Source organism: Odontesthes bonariensis, chromosome 14 (assembly GCF_027942865.1).
Source record: "Odontesthes bonariensis isolate fOdoBon6 chromosome 14, fOdoBon6.hap1, whole genome shotgun sequence".
In the NCBI taxonomy this organism is placed as follows: Eukaryota; Metazoa; Chordata; class Actinopteri; order Atheriniformes; family Atherinopsidae; genus Odontesthes; species Odontesthes bonariensis.
Window position 1 is genome coordinate 10,126,878 of NC_134519.1, and position 18,378 is coordinate 10,145,255.

At 41.0% G+C, this 18,378-nt stretch overlaps 1 protein-coding gene across 10 annotated transcripts in view; it reads right to left on the reverse strand.

The window, feature by feature from the left end:
* Positions 1-679: 679 nt before the first annotated feature.
* The window catches only part of svilb (supervillin b), a 46,925-nt gene continuing 29,226 nt past the window's right edge, over positions 680-18,378 (reverse strand). For 5 of the 10 annotated variants that reach the window (XM_075482788.1, XM_075482782.1, XM_075482783.1 and 2 more), the window contains 23 exons: positions 17,189-17,245; positions 15,682-15,759; positions 15,029-15,176; positions 14,522-14,617; positions 13,256-13,336; positions 12,759-12,936; positions 12,486-12,658; positions 12,024-12,179; positions 11,322-11,458; positions 10,672-10,819; positions 10,417-10,562; positions 9,172-9,347; positions 8,864-9,011; positions 8,274-8,553; positions 8,039-8,190; positions 7,663-7,768; positions 7,188-7,395; positions 6,946-7,079; positions 6,280-6,435; positions 5,723-5,866; positions 5,072-5,193; positions 4,729-4,884; positions 680-1,688 (listed from right to left, as the gene is read on the reverse strand). In XM_075482788.1, coding sequence (XP_075338903.1) covers positions 1,602-1,688; positions 4,729-4,884; positions 5,072-5,193; positions 5,723-5,866; positions 6,280-6,435; positions 6,946-7,079; positions 7,188-7,395; positions 7,663-7,768; positions 8,039-8,190; positions 8,274-8,553; positions 8,864-9,011; positions 9,172-9,347; positions 10,417-10,562; positions 10,672-10,819; positions 11,322-11,458; positions 12,024-12,179; positions 12,486-12,658; positions 12,759-12,936; positions 13,256-13,336; positions 14,522-14,617; positions 15,029-15,176; positions 15,682-15,759; positions 17,189-17,245 — 3,267 coding nt within the window. In that variant the 3' untranslated portion in view covers positions 680-1,601. Of the gene's footprint in view, positions 1,689-4,360; positions 4,383-4,728; positions 4,885-5,071; positions 5,194-5,722; positions 5,867-6,279; positions 6,436-6,945; positions 7,080-7,187; positions 7,396-7,662; positions 7,769-8,038; positions 8,191-8,273; positions 8,554-8,863; positions 9,012-9,171; positions 9,348-10,416; positions 10,563-10,671; positions 10,820-11,321; positions 11,459-12,023; positions 12,180-12,485; positions 12,659-12,758; positions 12,937-13,255; positions 13,337-14,521; positions 14,618-15,028; positions 15,177-15,681; positions 15,760-17,188; positions 17,246-18,378 lie in introns of all 10 variants that reach the window. The other 5 variants (XM_075482787.1, XM_075482786.1, XM_075482784.1 and 2 more) reach the window with 4 other exon arrangements.

Sequence of the window (18,378 nt, forward strand, 5' to 3'; positions counted from 1 at the left end):
TTTTTGATTTCATAACATCAGTAACTTCGATGTATTGTATATTTATGGAATTAGTTAATGTCTCGTTTACATATTTAAAACAAACTTTTTAAATGGAAAAGAAAAAAAGAATCTTAAAATCAATCAAGTAAGGAAGTTTGCTGGTGATAACAGTTCAAATTTAACCATAAATAAGATTGTTTTGTATTCAGTAAGGGATATCTTTTCCAGTTTTGTTGCTTTGTATAATCTTATGGTCTTATTTCTCACTGTGACAAAAACGTACATTTGTTCCTGGCTGCTTATACCATTTCTTTTCTATGAAATAATAAGAGCAGATTTCTAAAACCTTCACTGTAAAACACCTTTAACTATCATTATATCAGCAGTACACTTTCCATTTCAGGGAATGACTAGCAATCAAAGTCCATGAAGTGAGATGATGAATCTTCTCAAAGTGGAGGTTGTGCAGAGTCGTGTTATTTGAAGCTCTTGTTGATACTTTTCATTGGTTCGATTTTTGTGAAAGTCACTCACAGTTGTAAAGCGTGACCCATGATACTGAATAATAATAACAATAAGTGGGAAAATATGCAGATAATGGAGGTTTCTGCCCAACAGCAGCAAGATTCATGATTCAAAATATTGCCTCATTTGCATATTTAATGATAAACTTTAATTTCACGATCAAGACTTACCCAGCACTGTATGACATGACACTTTAGAAAGCTGGAAGTATATAAAAAAATGTGCTGAGTCTGAACTATTTGAAATAAAACAACCAAATTCATGACACACACTTTGAAAAAAAGCCTAAAGAAAATAATTAGCTTATGTGCTGATTATTTCCATGAAGTAGCTGTTTTTTTAATGCACCACATGCAGCAAAGGACACACAATGACTCCTTGTTTGAGTTGAGCATTATTGTGATTTAATTCACTATGTCTTATATCACAAAGAAAGTCTTTAAAAATGCGGACTAGAATTTCTGTATATAAACTGTACACAAAAAGCAAGGCACTATACATTCAGATCCATCAAGCTGATGTCTCCCCTTTCTTTAAAGTCAAACCTTTCAGTCACAGCTCGCCTGTCCGTCACTCCGGGAAGTCTCAGAAGTCTAAAACAGTCGAGCGACCTTCGAGGCCTGACAGCGTCCAACACGTCCTCACCAAACCTGACGCAACAGGGCTTGTTTTTACAAGGGTACGAAGTCACAAACGCACCTACGCGCACATTTACACAAACGGTACACACACACAAACATTATATACAGTCGCACGCGTACACGCAACCACAACATGGCACTCTGACAGCAAGCGTCCAAGTGTTTTCTTCCACGACTCCAGAAGCAGGGACTTTAAGTGCTTGGAAGAGGTTTTAAAGACACACAACCACCACGTACGAACCAGAGCAAGGTGTTTTTTTTACCTGTCGACACACCGCTTGGATTTATTTTAGTTAAGTACGGACACTGTCGAGAAGTAACACATGACTACAAGCGAGGCGAGTGCGTCTCCAGTCCTGTCCTTCACGTCAGTTCTGCAACTTTTTCCTTTATCCTCGACTCCACCATCCACTCTTTGACCGCTTCACGTGCCATCTTTAGTTAAAAACTTGCTCAAAACAGTCCTTTGGCCTTCTTTAGGTTCACTTGCTTCCACCCTGGCAGACGTTCGTAGTCCTCTCTCGTCATTTCCAAAGCTTTCTGCAGTTGGAAAAGAGACACAGGCGGTTACACATCCCGTCTGTCAGGGATGATAGTGAATTCCACATAATGCTCCAAAGAAGCGGTGAGGTGGTGGTGATTTTCCTGCAGCTGACAATGTTCAGAGGAGCTAAAAGATCTGCACCCGGGCTTTTTTCTTTTCAATCTTGTTTGTGCTAACACGCCGCTGAATGTTTAAAAAGTCAAGGCAACCTAACAGAAGAGATTATGCCTGATCTGGTGAAAGTCTGAGGACTTAAACGTGTTACATGAAGAGAGTAAACACTTATGTTGGACCGATCTAATACTAGATTGGGCCCGTCTTTACTTTTAAGACAAGATTCCCAAAGTGTCGGGAACAGTTCTGCTCCCTGTTGATGTAATTGTGTCACATAATTTCCACAAATGTTTCAGATATACATTCATTTCCTGCTCAGAAACGATGGAAAGCCATGTTAATAAATATTGAATACACAAATACTTTGATAAATGAGTCAAAGCAGCAGTACCAGAGACAGGCTGGACACATATAAGGTGATCTATCACTAATCGAAGTAACTATTGCTGCTGCTTTGTCTGACTCAGTTCCACGACCACTTTGCTTCATTTGAACATTAGTGATGGACATAAAAAAAGCTGGAAAATATAAGTAGTGTTAGAAACCAAGTCTGTTAAAGTATAATGAATAAATATTGAGTTATATCCAATCATCCATCTGTTTTCCATACCCGCTCTGTCCTGTTCGGTGGCACGAGGAAGTGTCCATAACAATCTACCTTCCTGTTTATATTGACTTATTTCTATATTTCAGGGTAATAGTAGTTAATAGTTTAATCCACTGAAGTCATCAACATGCTCATGAAAAACAGTTTGAGACGAGTTTTCCTCTGAGACGTCAGAAACAATATGGGGCAGGATTTTGTACAGGGAATAAATCTTTTCTGAGGAAACAAACTGAGATCAGCTGTGTCAGAAATACTGAAACAAACCTCACAATCTTATCAGATCACATTTTTGCCCCTCAGTCTGATGTGAACATGAACTGAAGCTCCTGACCTATATCTTCAGGATTTCATCATCTGCAATGCAGCCGCACGATTGGCTGACTGAGAATTGAGTACAGATAAAGAGAAAGAGAGTTTCTGTGATTTCTCTGCACTTTCACATTCAGATTGAGAAGCAAAAATGTCTCTAAGTGATCAGTTGTTTCTGTACAAAAGTTACCGACTTGATATTCAGTACTCTGTGAGACCAACCGAGGACCAACACACCAGACAAGTTTCACCAGGTGTGAAAGTTTTCATGCCTTCATTTTGTGCTCCACAGACAGACAGTGAGTCAGAATGCAGTTTAGCTGAGGGTGAATAATCGAAGTGTTTGCTTGCTTTGAGAGGAAAGAGTCTCAGGTGGATGTGGTGCTTATATAAAGAGAAGTGGTGCAGGCGTGCGGTGAGGTGCCACATATGAACTGCAACTGCACGAATAAAGCTGCCTCTTTTCAGAGTTTAACATCTTAATTACATAGAACAGCTAAGCAAAAAAAAAATCAACGAGTTTTAGCTCTGATAATTCATTTTTTAAATGTCAGCAGAAAAATGGACTAAATGCTTTAAACGAACACAAATAAACACTTAAACAAAAGGAGCAATTTACTTAAAATACTCCAAAATGGAACCTGGTGGAGAAGAACTGCGGATGGATTATGAAACAATAGAAGGACCCCGACTGGTTGGGAGTGAAAGAGGGAAAAGAACAAGCACAAGCCACACAGATACGTTTTATGGTCGCTGTGCGTCTAACGGATGCATTCTTTTGTTTTGTTGTTGTGTCTCAATAATTCCTTAACTTTTCGGGTCCCCGCTTGTTTTTCGTTTCACATTTTATTCGCTGGTGTCGCTCTTTGAGTCTCACTTGGAATATTTTACATTGATCTGGGGTCACGTTTGGGATCCAGGTTTGGATGTTCTCTTCCTCTTTTTCCTCTTATTCTTTATCATTGTATGTTTCTTCTGTGTCTCTAAACCTGGTTGCTTTGTTTCTCTTTCCGTGAAATATATCTGACAGTAATCTTACTAAGGAGGAGCATAGAGGAGGCGGGACAGGGTGCAAAAAGTTTTTGTTGGCAGCACACTGAGGCTGCAAACCTCTTAGTATCGACTGTTTTTGTATGTGTTTGGATGTATCTGCGATATTAAAGGAAGAGTGCAAAGGAATGTAGAAACCAGGTGAAAAGTCATCAGGAAGCATATTGCATCACAGTGAATTCTTTAGAAAATCACCTCTGCTCTCTGTTCTTTCTCACCTTATCTGGACTGTATAACTTTTTAACAAAGTACGCAGTGCAGTCTGACTGAATCTGACGTTTGCATTCTTACATGCAGCCCTCAAAAGATGAAGTTTAGAAACGTGAGGCTTTCTGTGAAGAGGCTGAGCCGCGGCATCTTTTCTAACTGCAGCTGATTTAAAGCACTATCTAACAGAGTAATGGTCTTTCAGGAGCATTCAGACGTAAATGTGCAGCCGAGCGCAACCTTCCCTCCTCAACCAACACCACACTCGAGAGACAGGAGTGATTTTTCAAATCCATTTCGAGAAGAGAAACACAGTGCTGACATGCTCGATAGAAAAACAGGTCCCCAGTGCTGAAGAATCACACGAGCGGCTCTTCTTACCTCTGTCCACCTACAACTTGGTCTGTGAAGTGAAAGTTAGATGCGGTTAGATGGATTATTATACGGTAATCCATATTGAATTTAAAGAGTTTGTGAGTGTCTAACTTTACGGTATCATAGTGCGCTACAGTTAACATAAGAGTGGGATCAATTTTGTGTCAGTTAATCAGATCGTTTCCTCTGATGTGGAATGATGATCAATTTTAAGCTACAATAACCAATGCACACAAAAAATACCTCTGAAAATGGCTTAAAGGCCTGGGCAAAAAATGCTTTGTTTACTTTTGTATCCTGCCTTAAACATCACAAACAAACCCAAGTTTAAAACGACAGATCTTTCGTTCGGGAGGTTTTGTGGCTTTACTGACCTCAAAGTCCTGGTCGGACAGGTAGATCTCCAGGCGGAGGGGGTCGACTCCCTCTGGAAGAGGCCTCGCCTGCAGCTGAGCCAGGGGGAAGATGTTCTGACAGAGCCGGGCCAACACATCCTCCACCAGGATGATCTGGTTACACACCTCCGCCTCCTGCAGCCACAACAGAGAATTCAGATCTTTTACGTGTGAGAGAGTGAATAATACAGCTTATACTCTGGAGTGTAAGTCGACTCACTGCTGACCCTCCTGACTGTTAAGTGTTATCATAATTATATGATGTAAATGAGGGTGGAAGGTTTTATGAGAAGGTGTGTGGGACAGTGTGTGTGTTCCTAACCCTCTCTGTTATCTCAGCCACATCCTCTCTGTGCTCCCAGCTGGGAAACATGTTGGTAAAGGTGAGCGGCTCCAGACCGGCGTGGATCAGATACGACTTCTGAGGCTTTTTCTCGTTCTTTTCTACAGGGAAAAACATGATGACCTGGAGTTAAAAGTTACAGTTGCCTGATATGAATGTGCGTGACATCCTGCAGCCTGTGGAAATCAGTTCTCATTAGATACTTCACGAACCTCCAGCCTGTAAACAAGCTATTTAACTCCTCATATACCCAGTATATAAGAGCCTCACACATTCTAAATGACAGTGGCAACATGGATGTTGCCTCTTGGGCTGATCAATAAACAAATTTCCCAGAGGCGTATCAATTTAGCAGAAGATTAAGCCGATCCAGTTACTGACAGTGAAATAAGTGAATTATTGGATTCATAATCACAACATTTTTGCTCTTGCCAGCGCCAAACTTGCATTAAATTCAATTTCAAAGCTTTACACATCTATGCACTGTTCATAGTGCTCTTCATAGTGTCATTTTCTGCTGTAAAATATATTTCTTAGAGATACTTTGGTCCAGAAACCTACATAAAAATGTTTATCATGCACCCAGAAAATAGTGGATGAAGCTATCAGCTGTGATTGACCCCCCCTCACCTTTGCAGTACTGCAGCACGGTCTCCATCGCACACTTCCGGTCGGCATCCCAGCGGATGCGAGCTGAACCAGTGCTCTCGCTGTCCTGAGGCCACCAACCTTGCCACAGGTACACCTCATGGAAGTTATCGACCAGGAACAAAGCTGTGAGAGAAAGACACAATATCACTCAATATTAGTATATGTGTTGTTTTGGACAGTTACTTTGCCCCAAATAATCCCAATGAGGATAAAAAAAACATAAGCTAGAAGACAGCGGGTACATTTCATATGGCTGAAGACAAGAACAGGAAAAATCTTAGATAAATTTATGCAAAGTTTTATGCAAAAGGATTTTGCATAGGGTTTCCTAACCTCCTTTGAATAAAGGTTATCAGTGGTTTTGGCACCAGGTAACTATTACGGGGGCCTGCGAGGCGCCACATTGAGTTGGCTACGACAAACTATGGCGTCAGTAAAGGGAAATGAGTATTTGGAAAGCCTAAATAAATGTTAAATGATGTACATTAACGTGCACAGTCCCTATTAAAAAAAGGAAAAAAGTGTCCTGGTCTCACCAGGTTGTGGTGCGTTGTACAGGTCTTCCTGCAGGAAGGGCAGCGAGCTGATGAGGTCGGGAGCTCTGGATGGGTGGAAGAACTCAGTCGCCACAAAGTCTCCAGATGTGCTGCTCAGCTGGAAGAGCCGCGGGGTGAAGTTGAATTTACCTGGATCTAATGACACACAACAGGATATGTAATTCCTCGAGGTTTAGTCAAAATACAGATAAATCACGCCAAGGTGTGACATAACTTTGTTGCCTCATTTACTGTTTACAGGATGTTTTTTTTTTTTTTTTTACGTTTTGTCCAAGTTTACGTCCCAAAGCAAACCTTTTTTCATATATTTGTGAAACAATGACAATATACTTTTGGCCTTTGTCATTTAAGAAAAAAAATTGTTGTTGCACTGATACAAATAAAGCTTTTCAAATAGTTGATTAAACCTTCTTCACTTTCTTTGGCCACAAAATATCATGTCAAAACACAAAAAAACCTCCACATTCTGTCAACAACAGCAGTAGAGGACTGAATACCTCCATCAACATATAAATAACAAAATCCTGCAATTATTCCTACTAACAAACAAATGAACAAACTGTTTAAATCACAAAAAGACAAAAAGAGCAACTGTACAGGTGAATATTATACAAGTTAAATATAGAAATGAAGTGTGTCTGGTACCTTGCAGCATGCAGTCATAAGCCTTCCTGTCTTTCCTCCCCAACGCCTCCCAGAAGCCTGTGGGCTCCATTCCCTCATCACACTCATGGATGGTCACTTTACTGCTGCTGTGGAGGCCTGCTTCCAGTGGGCACCTGAAAACAGCCAGAAGGAAACTTGGTTAAATGCACTGGTAAGAGTTTGTGAAATTTAGATAAAAATACCCACAATAGGGCTAACTTCCCCTCCAAACAAAAGCTCACTGTTCTTTGATCTTGAGTGCGGCCGTGTTTCCCACGCTGCGGGTGTGGAGCTGCGTCTTGCAGCCATGCCACAGGTAGATGATGGCTTTGTTGATGTTGAGCAGGATCATGGAGGCTCTGGAGCGCAGGCTGGTGCAGTGACAGGCCACCTCTAGCAGATGGCCTTCCACCGGCACCTCACCCCGCACACAGTACAGACGCCACTCACCTGGACACAGACGAGCAGGTGAACAAAGCTGACTGATTAGGATGCAAAATATGAAATGTTATAATCCATTTATAACGACATTGAGAATCTATGTCTTTTGCTTAAACTGAAAGAAAAAATCTTGTAAATAAAATGTTGTAAAAAATGTCTTGAAATCCCAAAGTTTTCTTAAAAAGAAGCAAGACAAAACCAAATAAAGCCCAAACTAACAATTGTATTTCTTATATCTGGATGTGAAGGACAAATACATTATGTGGACATGTTTACTCTGAGTGTTCTCTTCCTCCTCCTCCCTCTTGCCAGCGTGGATGACCATCCCTCCATTGAAGCACTGCAGGAAACATGGCGGCTCCTTTCCTTGCTGCACCTGGACCTGAAACACACAGGGGCCACAGTCAGAGAGACTGAAGCTTACAAACACATCTGTACAATTAGCATTGAATAAAAAAAACACATGATTAATGTATTATGCATGTCTTCCTATACTGAGTAGAATCAAATGTGCCATCTTTCATGTTTTATCATTCTAAGCCTTTAAATATACACACATGAAGACTTTTGCTCAATGTTCCTCGGACATCAAGCAAATCGCAAATCTTCAATGTTTTGATCACTGACTGTTAAAAGGCACCTTCTGCCGTACCTGAGCCCCTCTCTCCTCGTCCAGCTCCACCGTCATCAGCGCTGATGTTCCCTTCTCGCTGACGGTGGAGTGTCGACCCTGCCAGAAGAAATAGCAGCACTTCTCCTTCCCAGGCCCGGTACTCCTGGCCTCAGGGTTCTGCCTGCGACCAACTGGGACATCCAGGAAAGTTTTTTATTTGCATTAATATATTGCAAAGTAGGTTAAAGTATTTGCTTCGTCTGCAGACGCTAACCTGAGGTGATGACCATGTACTTCCACTTGACCACGTAGGCGTCTCCCTCGTGGAACTGGCCGATGCTCTGCCGTGGCAGACGACTGTAGTCGAACTCCAGGATGTGCCAGACATCTACAGACACTGTGCTGAGCTCCTGAATCCTCATGTGGTCCTCTGTCTCCACCGGGCCGTAACCCCGGCCCACATTCACCCCGTCCAAAATAGTGGAAATGGGTGAATGGAGGACAGGCAGCATCAGGTTGGCGTCGTAAGGCCGGCACTCTCGTCCAGGAGCCTCCTAGGAGGAAGATCATGAGAACGATTTATTATGAAAGTAAAGCTGCCTGCCTAGGCAAAATCAGAAGAAAACCCTTTGATGTGTCTTTGTGAGGCTTTATACATCATCTATAAAAAGGCATATGCTATCTAATTCTTATTTTGGTCCCGATGTGTGACAAACTGTTCTTGGCAGCATTAACTGTGACCGTGAATTGCAATCCAACAAACAAACAGATGGAAAGATAACAAAGACATGCGAAGCCTCTCTGATGTGTGTAACCTGTATATTTGATCTAATTATCCACATAAAATAAGTGCAGGATTTGCACCTTCTGCTCAGGCAAAAGCTCGCCTCCTTCCTTCGGTGTGGGAGACTTTGCTTCAGTCCAGTCCATGAACTTCTCCTTGAACAGGATCGTCTCGTTGTGCTCTGTCAGTCTGCCGAATATGGCCCAGTCAGGTCGGCCCTGGCCCTTCCTGTGGGCCGAAACACAGCAAACACTTCAGCACTAAACTCTCTTTCACCAAACCAACCTTTTTCAAGATCAAGAAGGTAAGAAGGAGTATTTTTGTGATTTCATGGTCATAATACAATGACTTCAAAGGTGAAACAAATATAAAGTTTGTATATTCTGACCTGGGTATGAGCGTGTTGCAGCCTCCGGGATCCAGAGGGTTGATATCGCAGCAGGTGTAGTCGAATGTCCCGTTCCACAGATGTTTGGCGAGCTGGAAGGCGACCTTCCTTTGGGCGAGGGTCACCTCTTTCCCGTGCCACACATACACCTCACTGCCAAAGTCAAACACCAACACCTGCACCGCACAACAACAAAGACAGTTCACAACCAACGCTTCACTTCAGCTGCTTTATGTTCTAATAAAGGCCATCGTTGTATGACTAATCTGTACAATATTTCAAACCACATGGAGTTAAAGTACAACATCAAATCTACATGTAAAACAAAACTGAAACTGTAATAAATAATATTTTGTATATCATAAAAACAGAGGAAGAGAGAGTTTCAATGCTTCATTGTTAGATTGTTCAAAATAAGTGCAGTAAGTGTTTTGGTCTCAGCCCCCATGATCTGATCCCATGTCATTTTTTAACAGCAGCAGCATGCTCATTATAGCACCTGCTGTTGCTAGGCAACAAATCAATATCAGCCTGAAGTAAACAGATTCATAAGACAAAAAATAAACAAAATATTTTCCATATTCAGAGCTTGGCGGTTCAAAGGAAACATCCTTTTGAACTGTGACTGTTTGCTGGTTTACACTGTGGTCTGAAGGAGCCGCAGAAATGGTAAACAGATGCTTGTTCGCATTCAACCAGAAGCAAAGCTCGACTCAGCCATTAAAAAGACATAGCTGAAGATAAATAGATTCATCTCATTTAAGCTGAAGTAAGAAAATAATTTATCAAAATTTATATAAGGATGTGCAGAAATGCATCCTTTTTATACCCTGATCAGCAGATACACGAGTGGGTTTTAAACACCCAGGAGAAGAAGACTCATCACAGTTCTCGCTGCTGTGCAGACTCGTAAAATGCTTGTGATGCACCTCTTGTTATCTGCAGGCTGGTGCACCTGCTGGCTTTATAGCCTGTGTGAGACACCAGGGTTGGTAAACATGTGGTTTTAAAGCTTATTGTTATGTGTTTGCTCCTGCTGCCAAGAGCGCAAATCACCAAAATTATTCTGTCCACCCAGGCGTCATTTTTCCTGCACTGCTCATCGATGCTCTATTCTATAAATACCTGCAACCGTCAGTCCAATAAGCAGGGACAGAATGCCTATTGTTCCCTTTCACTAGAAAGAACAAAAGTCTGATATTAGAGCGTGTTAGCAGGTAAAAAGGCTTACAACATGCCCTTTACCTCCTTAGATGCCAGCAGGGAGCTGCGAGGGATCTTCCCCCACTCATCATCATCAGGAATCAGTTTATCATCCAGGAGCCTGAAGATACAGTTGGTTTCCACAATGCCATTCTCAAACTGCTCATCCTCCTCCGGTGGACCCGCAGCTATGGCACAATTAAAGACAACAATCTAATTTGAATACTGGACATCAGCAAGCAGTGCGTGCCTGCAAATAAACACAGTCAGTGTCAACGTTCATGTCTCAGGTCCTACGTCGATAAGCCATCTGTCCACCCAGGATTGTCCAGAACTGCTGTGCATCAGGACCCTGTGGGTTCACTCCTTCTTCAATGGTCAGCACCTGGTTCGCTCTGCAGCCCATGTCCTTCTTCGTCTGGATGAAAGTGGCCAAATCTACTGCCTACAGACAAGAAACAAAAAAATCTAGTCGTCAGACATTCACTCTCACACACTGAAACGGCAAGAACTCTGATATTCTCGTGATGATTTTTATGAAAATTAGGGAATTGGACTTGATTATTTTAGGAAGTGATACAAGAAGACACGCATCTTAAACAATTTCAGAGAAAGCCTGCAACTTAACAACTGAATAAAGACAAAATAAGGTTACGGTGAAGAGACTTGATCTACTGTTGCTGTACTTCTTGTGGATAAAAACAAGAATGAATTGACAGCACAGAACACGGAGGCGCAGAAGAAAACAAAGATTTATTAGAAAGCGTCTACAGACAGAGGCTGAAAGCATGTGTTTTATGGAGAGCACAGATGGGATCATGTGCCAGTGCGTGTGAGGGGAATCAAAATGACAGGCGGGATCATCAATGAGTCATCTCTGTTCCAGTGCCAATTTTGCAACAGTTCGCTGTGAACACATAAGACACTCAGTACTCAGTAATACTCACTTTGGCTTTCTCAATGACATTTGAGAACTCTCCGACCCAGACGAAGCAGTGCTCAGGAGTGACCAGCAGGAAACAGTCCCCGCTGTTCAGAGAGGACGCTCTGGGCTCCACTAATCTGGTCTGAACGTGACGACGACCTGCAAACAACACAGTCACAGTCATAAATCTGCTCGCTTATAAACTGCTGATGTCATAAACGTTTTGTTTTTGTTTTTCCTTTAAACTAAGCTTTGATGAAGGAATAATTTGATAGCTTGAAAAAGCAGATCATATGATTTATGGAGAATAATTAGATGGGTAAATAGTTTGGCTTGAGCAAAGGTCAAATCCACCTGACAGCATACCAGTTAATCCATTCTATGTTGTTTGGTTAAACCTTTAAAACACTCAAGTTTGTTAGCAGTTTGCCATGTCTGGACAGTTATGGCTTTCTTCTTGGCAAGAAAAAGAAATTCTTTTGAATTTCCACTGGTTGTCTGGCAAATGCTCACATGCTCAGTGAAGTCTTTTGTCGCCCAACGGATCTTTTCCTTGAAAATTCTCCATAAATGCTTTTTCTTAAACAAATCCTGGTTGATGTGTAAGTCCAGGTTTTAACCCCTTGTGCAAGTAAAGAAGGTGACAGGGTAGGAGATTCAGAAGATGCCAATCAGGAAACAAAGTGAAGCAAAGTTAAGAGCTGTCGAAAGGAGTTTTTTTTACCTTTGACCAGCATCAGCATGAGGTTCTTAAAGGGCAACGCGCTGTTGTTAGAGGTCTGCTCGGAGACGTTGACGCTTCGCAGACTCACACTGCTGAAGTTTTCCTTACTGGCCAGACCTGCCAGAGCAGCATCGGAGTACTCAGAGGTTTTATTGACTGGAATGAGAAAAAGAACAGACTTTGTAAAAATACAAACCTACGTACGTGGAGGGGTTGAAAAACAACATATTTCACTCTGAAAGTGAAAGTGGGTCAGAAGAAACTCCTTTCTAATCTGTTGTGTTTAATAGAAATGGAGATAGATGAAGCTTTGTAGGCTGCAAACAACAAGAATGTGTCCCATTTTTTGACAATAAACGGCTTCACAGAGTTGTTTGTGTGGAGTCATTTGTACCACACACTCACTCCTCATCTCATAGACCTCATAGACACATAATCACAGGCTGTGTTCCCTGTACTCACTTTTCTCAGCCTTCATCCTCTTGCTTTCCAGCTGTGCCACGTTCAGTCTCTGTTCGGTGTACTCGTGCCGGATGTCCTCTCTGGCTGCCAGCATCTTCAGAGGGTTTCTAGATGACTGAACGTTCCTGGAAGGACGAACAGACCGCTTGTGCTGCACCATGGCTGAAGTCAGCCTGGTTGAGGAGAACAAATGTGAATGATGATGGAAAACGAGAACATAATTATTGTCCTTGCGGAGACAGTTTACAGAGCCCTGTTGTTGCGTTTTCTTACTTTGGACCCTGAGACCCAAAGATGGAGTCAAAGTCTTCACTGATCTCGATCCTGGTGGGCATGCGAGGAAACTCAGCCACACGTCTGTAGAACTTGGAGAAGATTTCATCATCCAGCTTCATCACTTCCTTCACTGCCTTCTCGGTAACTGTTATGGTGGTTTCCTGCAAGCCTGCCACTGAACAAAAAAGGGAGGCATGATTGGGCCTTTATGCAAAAACAAAATCAATAACATTTCACACTTGATATTTCAAAATGTGTTTTTCAGATAGAAAAAAAGGCAACTGCATGTTGAGCTAACTCCTCAAGACAGATCCAAGCTATGACTTCACAGATTCTTCCAAGATTTACTGCAGCTAAAGATGACAAAGTGGCATGTTGATGAGCTCAAAGAGGAAAAACACAAGGCTCTGCACTGATATAATGGGAACAAGCAGTAATAGCAATACTTCCACGTTTAAGATATCACTTTATAGAGTAATTGAGGAAGTACAAACCTTTGCTATTCAGACGCCCTAAGAAGCTCTCCAACTTGTCAAGCTTCTTATCTGATTCCATGTCTGGCTTGGCCTCAATTTCTGCAAATGAAATAATTTGATTTAGAAAACAACTGCTAGATTAAATTAGTTCTATCCAACTCAAATAAGCAGAATCCGGCACAGCTAACAATAGCGCTCGTTCGTCATCAGATTATCAAATTATTTGTTGACTTGCTGCTTTTTTTTATGAAGGTATTCTGCAGTTAATAAGCTTTGAACCAAAAAGTCAGTTTGTATGGCAGCATTTTTGTCTACTGATCAAGACAAAATGGGCAAAGTATCTTTAGATGCAACAGATTTCATGTTCCTGGGTCACTAAAGGCCTGTTTGTACTTCGCTGTGGTAAGAATTAAACCTCATAGTTCTTATGATGACTGCAGTCTCTTCATACACAGCTGATCTAATCTAGATATAGAGGTATTCTATTCATACCCACTACAAATCAAGCCAGCGGACACAACCGTCACAATAAATTAGTCATCTGCAGAGAGCCGTGCTTACACCATCTGATGATGGCATTAAAGGCCACCAGACTCTTTATAGCAAGGTGGAAAAGCCCTGTAAGGAAGGTGGTGTTCAACCTATGAAAGGAGTCACTATTTGGTTTCTCTCTCACACAGTCAGTGACGATGGCCTGAATCGGTCAAATCTAGCTGGTAGCACATCAGTCCCTAACAGCCGCTGAGGATCCAGGGTGTTAGAAGCAGTGATGTCTCGTGGCATAAACTGCAGATTGCAAATAGCTCCATAGTGTAGGAGAAACTAACAAGGGAAAAATGGTTTATGGTTTGTACCTGCGGAAACATGGTGATAAAAGATGGCAGACATCAAGAGATTTGCAGTAGTTTTGGATATAAATAGCTCATTTTGAGCCAATTTTTCTTTTTCTTTATTTTCATCTAATTCTACTCTAATAAAAACAACATTACATTACATTTCATTTCTGCTTGTTTCAATGCAATTTGTTCGTTTCTTTTCCTCTGCAACTTTTTTTTAACCTGGAACCATATAAATTGCATTAATTTGAATTGAATCAATTTGACTGAACTGAATTCTAACAAACTGGATTAAATTGGATTCTAATTGGATTGAAGTGGACTGTGGTCTTATATAAATCAAACTGAATTGAATTAAAATCTGTTAATGTGTTAAAATCTCTAACAGGATTTTTTTCCCTTTTTAGCTGAAGTTGAAGTGATTACAGAACTTTCCAATCTGTCTCACCTTCTTGTGGTTTGTTGACAGCAGGCACGCTGCTCTTGAGTTTGGTGGAGACTGGTGACAGGATGGGACTGATAACTGAGGAGGAGGCTGCCAGGCCTGTGGACACGGAGGCAGAAAGGAAACAAAAAGATTCACCATGGAGAGATAAAATTGTGACTGTACAACTACTTTGTAAATAATTTCTGAACACAATTTCTGATATAAAGACGTGACTGTAATGTGCTGTGTACTAAAAAAACATCTTGAATTTAAGGTTATTGATTATACGATTACCCAGGTTGTTTACAAATTGTTTCAAATGTCTGTTCTCTTTGGAAACTGCAAAAAACAACCTGAATGTTGACAATAAAAAAATAATCCAATCTGATCCAAACCTTCAGTGGCCGATGGAGGTGGAGAGAATGCTAAGCTGTTTCTGGGTGTGCAGCTTTTTGTGGAGCAGTGACTTTGAAAGGTGTGAGAAAGTCTTGCCTCGCAGCGTTTTCATGTAACAGGCAGTGAACTGACCTTTCTTGACCATACGTGCAGCAACTGTGTACTGGGTGGAGTCATTGGCTGCTCCTCTGCCCTTTGACTTCCAGGCATCCTCACGTGTTGAAATCATCTGTTTTCTCTCCTCAATGGTCATCTGGGCCTCAATATCCTCTCCAACCTTCTGATGAAATCCAAAGAATGAAAGATTATTTTTAACTTAATGTGTCATGGCTTGCATACACAGCAAAATCTCTGCCGAATGAGCTTTCATTTCAGCTTGTTTTTAGTCATGCTGGACTTATCTTTAGAAGAGTCAAGCATAAAACAAGACCAAGGAGCAAAACATAATCTCTGTATCTACTACGTAACACTGGGAGAACTACATCATCCCTCACACAACTTCACTGTTAAGTCATTTCATCGTTTTGGTCCCTGGGGAGCAATTACTCACGTAGTAACATTATCAAACCAAGCAGATATAAAAAGGTTAGATGCATTCAAGCATGCTTTGTGCATCCCTCAGTGGATGTGATAGCTGTACACGGACTTTTACTAGTGTTGTCATAACCAAATCAATCTCAACAACTGGGATACTGCCTCTCTCAGGACTGACTGCAAACCAAGCATGAAAGGTAGGACTCCATACTCATGCTGCTCAGTCAAGTATGCCGGGTGCAGGCCCTTACCTGACTATGATGGTCAATATACTGACACTTTTGGCCAAGGGAGATAGGAGGAGAATAGGTGGAGGAGAAGACAGGCTCCTGAGGATGTAGAGATGGATGAAAAAGTGAAAGAAAAGTAGGAAATGCAAGGACATACATGAACAATGGAGGAAGACAAAGGATGGATGCAAAGGGGAGAAAAAGGCCAGAAACTGGGAGTGTGGTATGATGGTTGTTAATCTTTTCCAAAAGCTCCATAAACCACTCTAATTTCAATTTGTTTTTAAGGCATAAATGCGCAATGTAAATATCCATTTGTTATTCTAAAGAAATGACTAAAGCCCTGAAAATAGAAACAATTACTTGTGAATGCAGAGACCCTGTGTTTTTATTGAAGAGCCCATATCATACTTATTTAACACATTTATTTCTCACTCTGTTACAATCCTGTAGCACCTCTGGTTAACTTCTGTCTAAAATGATCAATTTTAGTTCCCGTCTTCCTGCCTGACACGCAGAGTCTAAAAAAAACGATGGAGTGTGAGGATCCTGCTCATTCAGTCCTTTGGAAATGCTAAAGTAGCCACGAGGCAGGCGTTGTACAAACATCATTCAGAAAAGGGACAAAGGATGGATAAGATGGAGAATAAGGCCTGTTTGTGTTGACTTTGGGGTTTTGAGCTTTTAGTTTAACCTTTTTATGTTCTATTTTGAAATAACCAACTTGAATGTGCTTTGGTCAGGTTCATGCAAACTTTCTGTTTAATTTTAAATTATTTTATTATTATATACTTAATGATTAACCCACACCTGCATGACATCAGTGTTCACCTGTTTTTACCTTCCAGTCAGTTGTTCCTAATATTTCTGTTGTGAGCTTCATGATCTTTGTGTCCTGGTTTATCTTGTTTTGTTCAGTGTTTTGACCGTTTGGAGTGTTTTGCTCTGGGATTCTGCTTTTTTCCTCCTCCTCGATTTCAGCTTCACAAATTAAACCTGTTTTTTGCTATTTAAATTACATGCAGTCTGTGTTTTGGTCTTAGATCTGTTTGAACAACTCAACAATGTCGCAGTAACTCTTTAGAGATTTCACATGGACCAAAAGCGCAACACAATGATGAAGGAAAGGGAAAACCACCCCCAAAACATAACAAAACCTTATTTAAGACTGTCTAAGAAGTTAATTTGAACTGTTAGTAACAAAGCAGGAGAATGCAAATGTCATTTTCTCTCCTGTACTGAAAAGGTTGTGCCAGAAAGGCACTTAAATTTTTACATAAAAAGGTGAATGTGCTAAAAATATGTGAAGTACCATGCAAGGCTTTTTTTTTTAGTTGCAACTACAATTTCTTTGTGTCACCAAGCAGCTTAAAAGACTGCAAGTACAGAACATGCAGAGACCAAAAGATTGAGGAGAAGCAACAAACAGCTACCACACAACATTCAACGGCAACTGTGACTGGACAACAAAGATCCCACACCAAGCTGTTTGGCGCAGGGCTGGTGTGTGGCTGCCAACAGGTCTTACCCACAGCTGTTCAGACGCAGGCACAGCAGAGTAGTCTTGAACGACCACCCCCTCCTCCTGAGGGGTTAAACACAGGGGAAGTGCTCAGACGGAGGGAGGGGGTAACAGTCATTGTTTCTAACGGATTTAGGGGTGAGACAGCCTGGAGGATTACCATCAAGGGTTTAAGCAGGCAGTTTCACCCCACAGAATACTAATGTGACCTGGGTAAGCTAAAGGAGAGAAATCCTTTAAAGAGCCTAAATCTTGAGATGACAGGCTCTTAAAGCCTAAATGTTTCATTTGAGTTGTTGTTTAAAATCTATGAGATACATGTAGGAGAGGTTTCCTTTAGTCACATAAGCTTTTAAAGTTTTCATTTCTGGAAGTAACATCCAACACTGCTGATTATTCACTCAGACTGCCACGGATGATTTTCTGTTTCTGTCTATGGGGGTTGGACGTAGCTAATCTGGACCACTAGGGCTCAAATGGCGGATGTATAAAAAGAATGAAATGACAGGAGTACTAAATTATACAAGAGTCAAGGACAGGAGCTGGCATGGTCACAATGCATGGCACTTTCCTTTACTCTGACTAACGAGGAGAGCCAAAAGTGTGACATGATTGGGAAATAAAAGCATTTATTTTTCAAATGAATCCCTCAGTAACATCAAAACACAGATGTAGCAAGTTAACTGTATAAGGAGACTATCAAAATAACTGGCACATTTTTATTCAAGCTGGGCCAGACTTGAGTTGAACTGATTTGGGTATTATTCATATAAATCATGACCCACCAACTTTCCAAGAGACATTGGTATATATCTCTTGGAAAGTTACTGGGTCATGATATATATCATGACACATATATATATCATGACACATACACATATATATATATATATATACATATATATATATATATATATATATATGTATATGTATATATATATGTTTAATCCATTAAGACCTATCAGCCACATTCATGAACACACATGAAATAGTTAACATTGGAATGACTGTGCAAACACAACAGTCTGTATGAAAGAATGAAGAAACAACCACCCACCAATTATACCTCATACGTTTAACAAAAAGGCACATTACGCTCATATTTACCAAACTTGGGTAAAATGTATTAAACCTCTAAAAACTGTATTAAACTAAAAAATGATGTGGCGAAGTAAAAGAACGAGTTAATATTATAA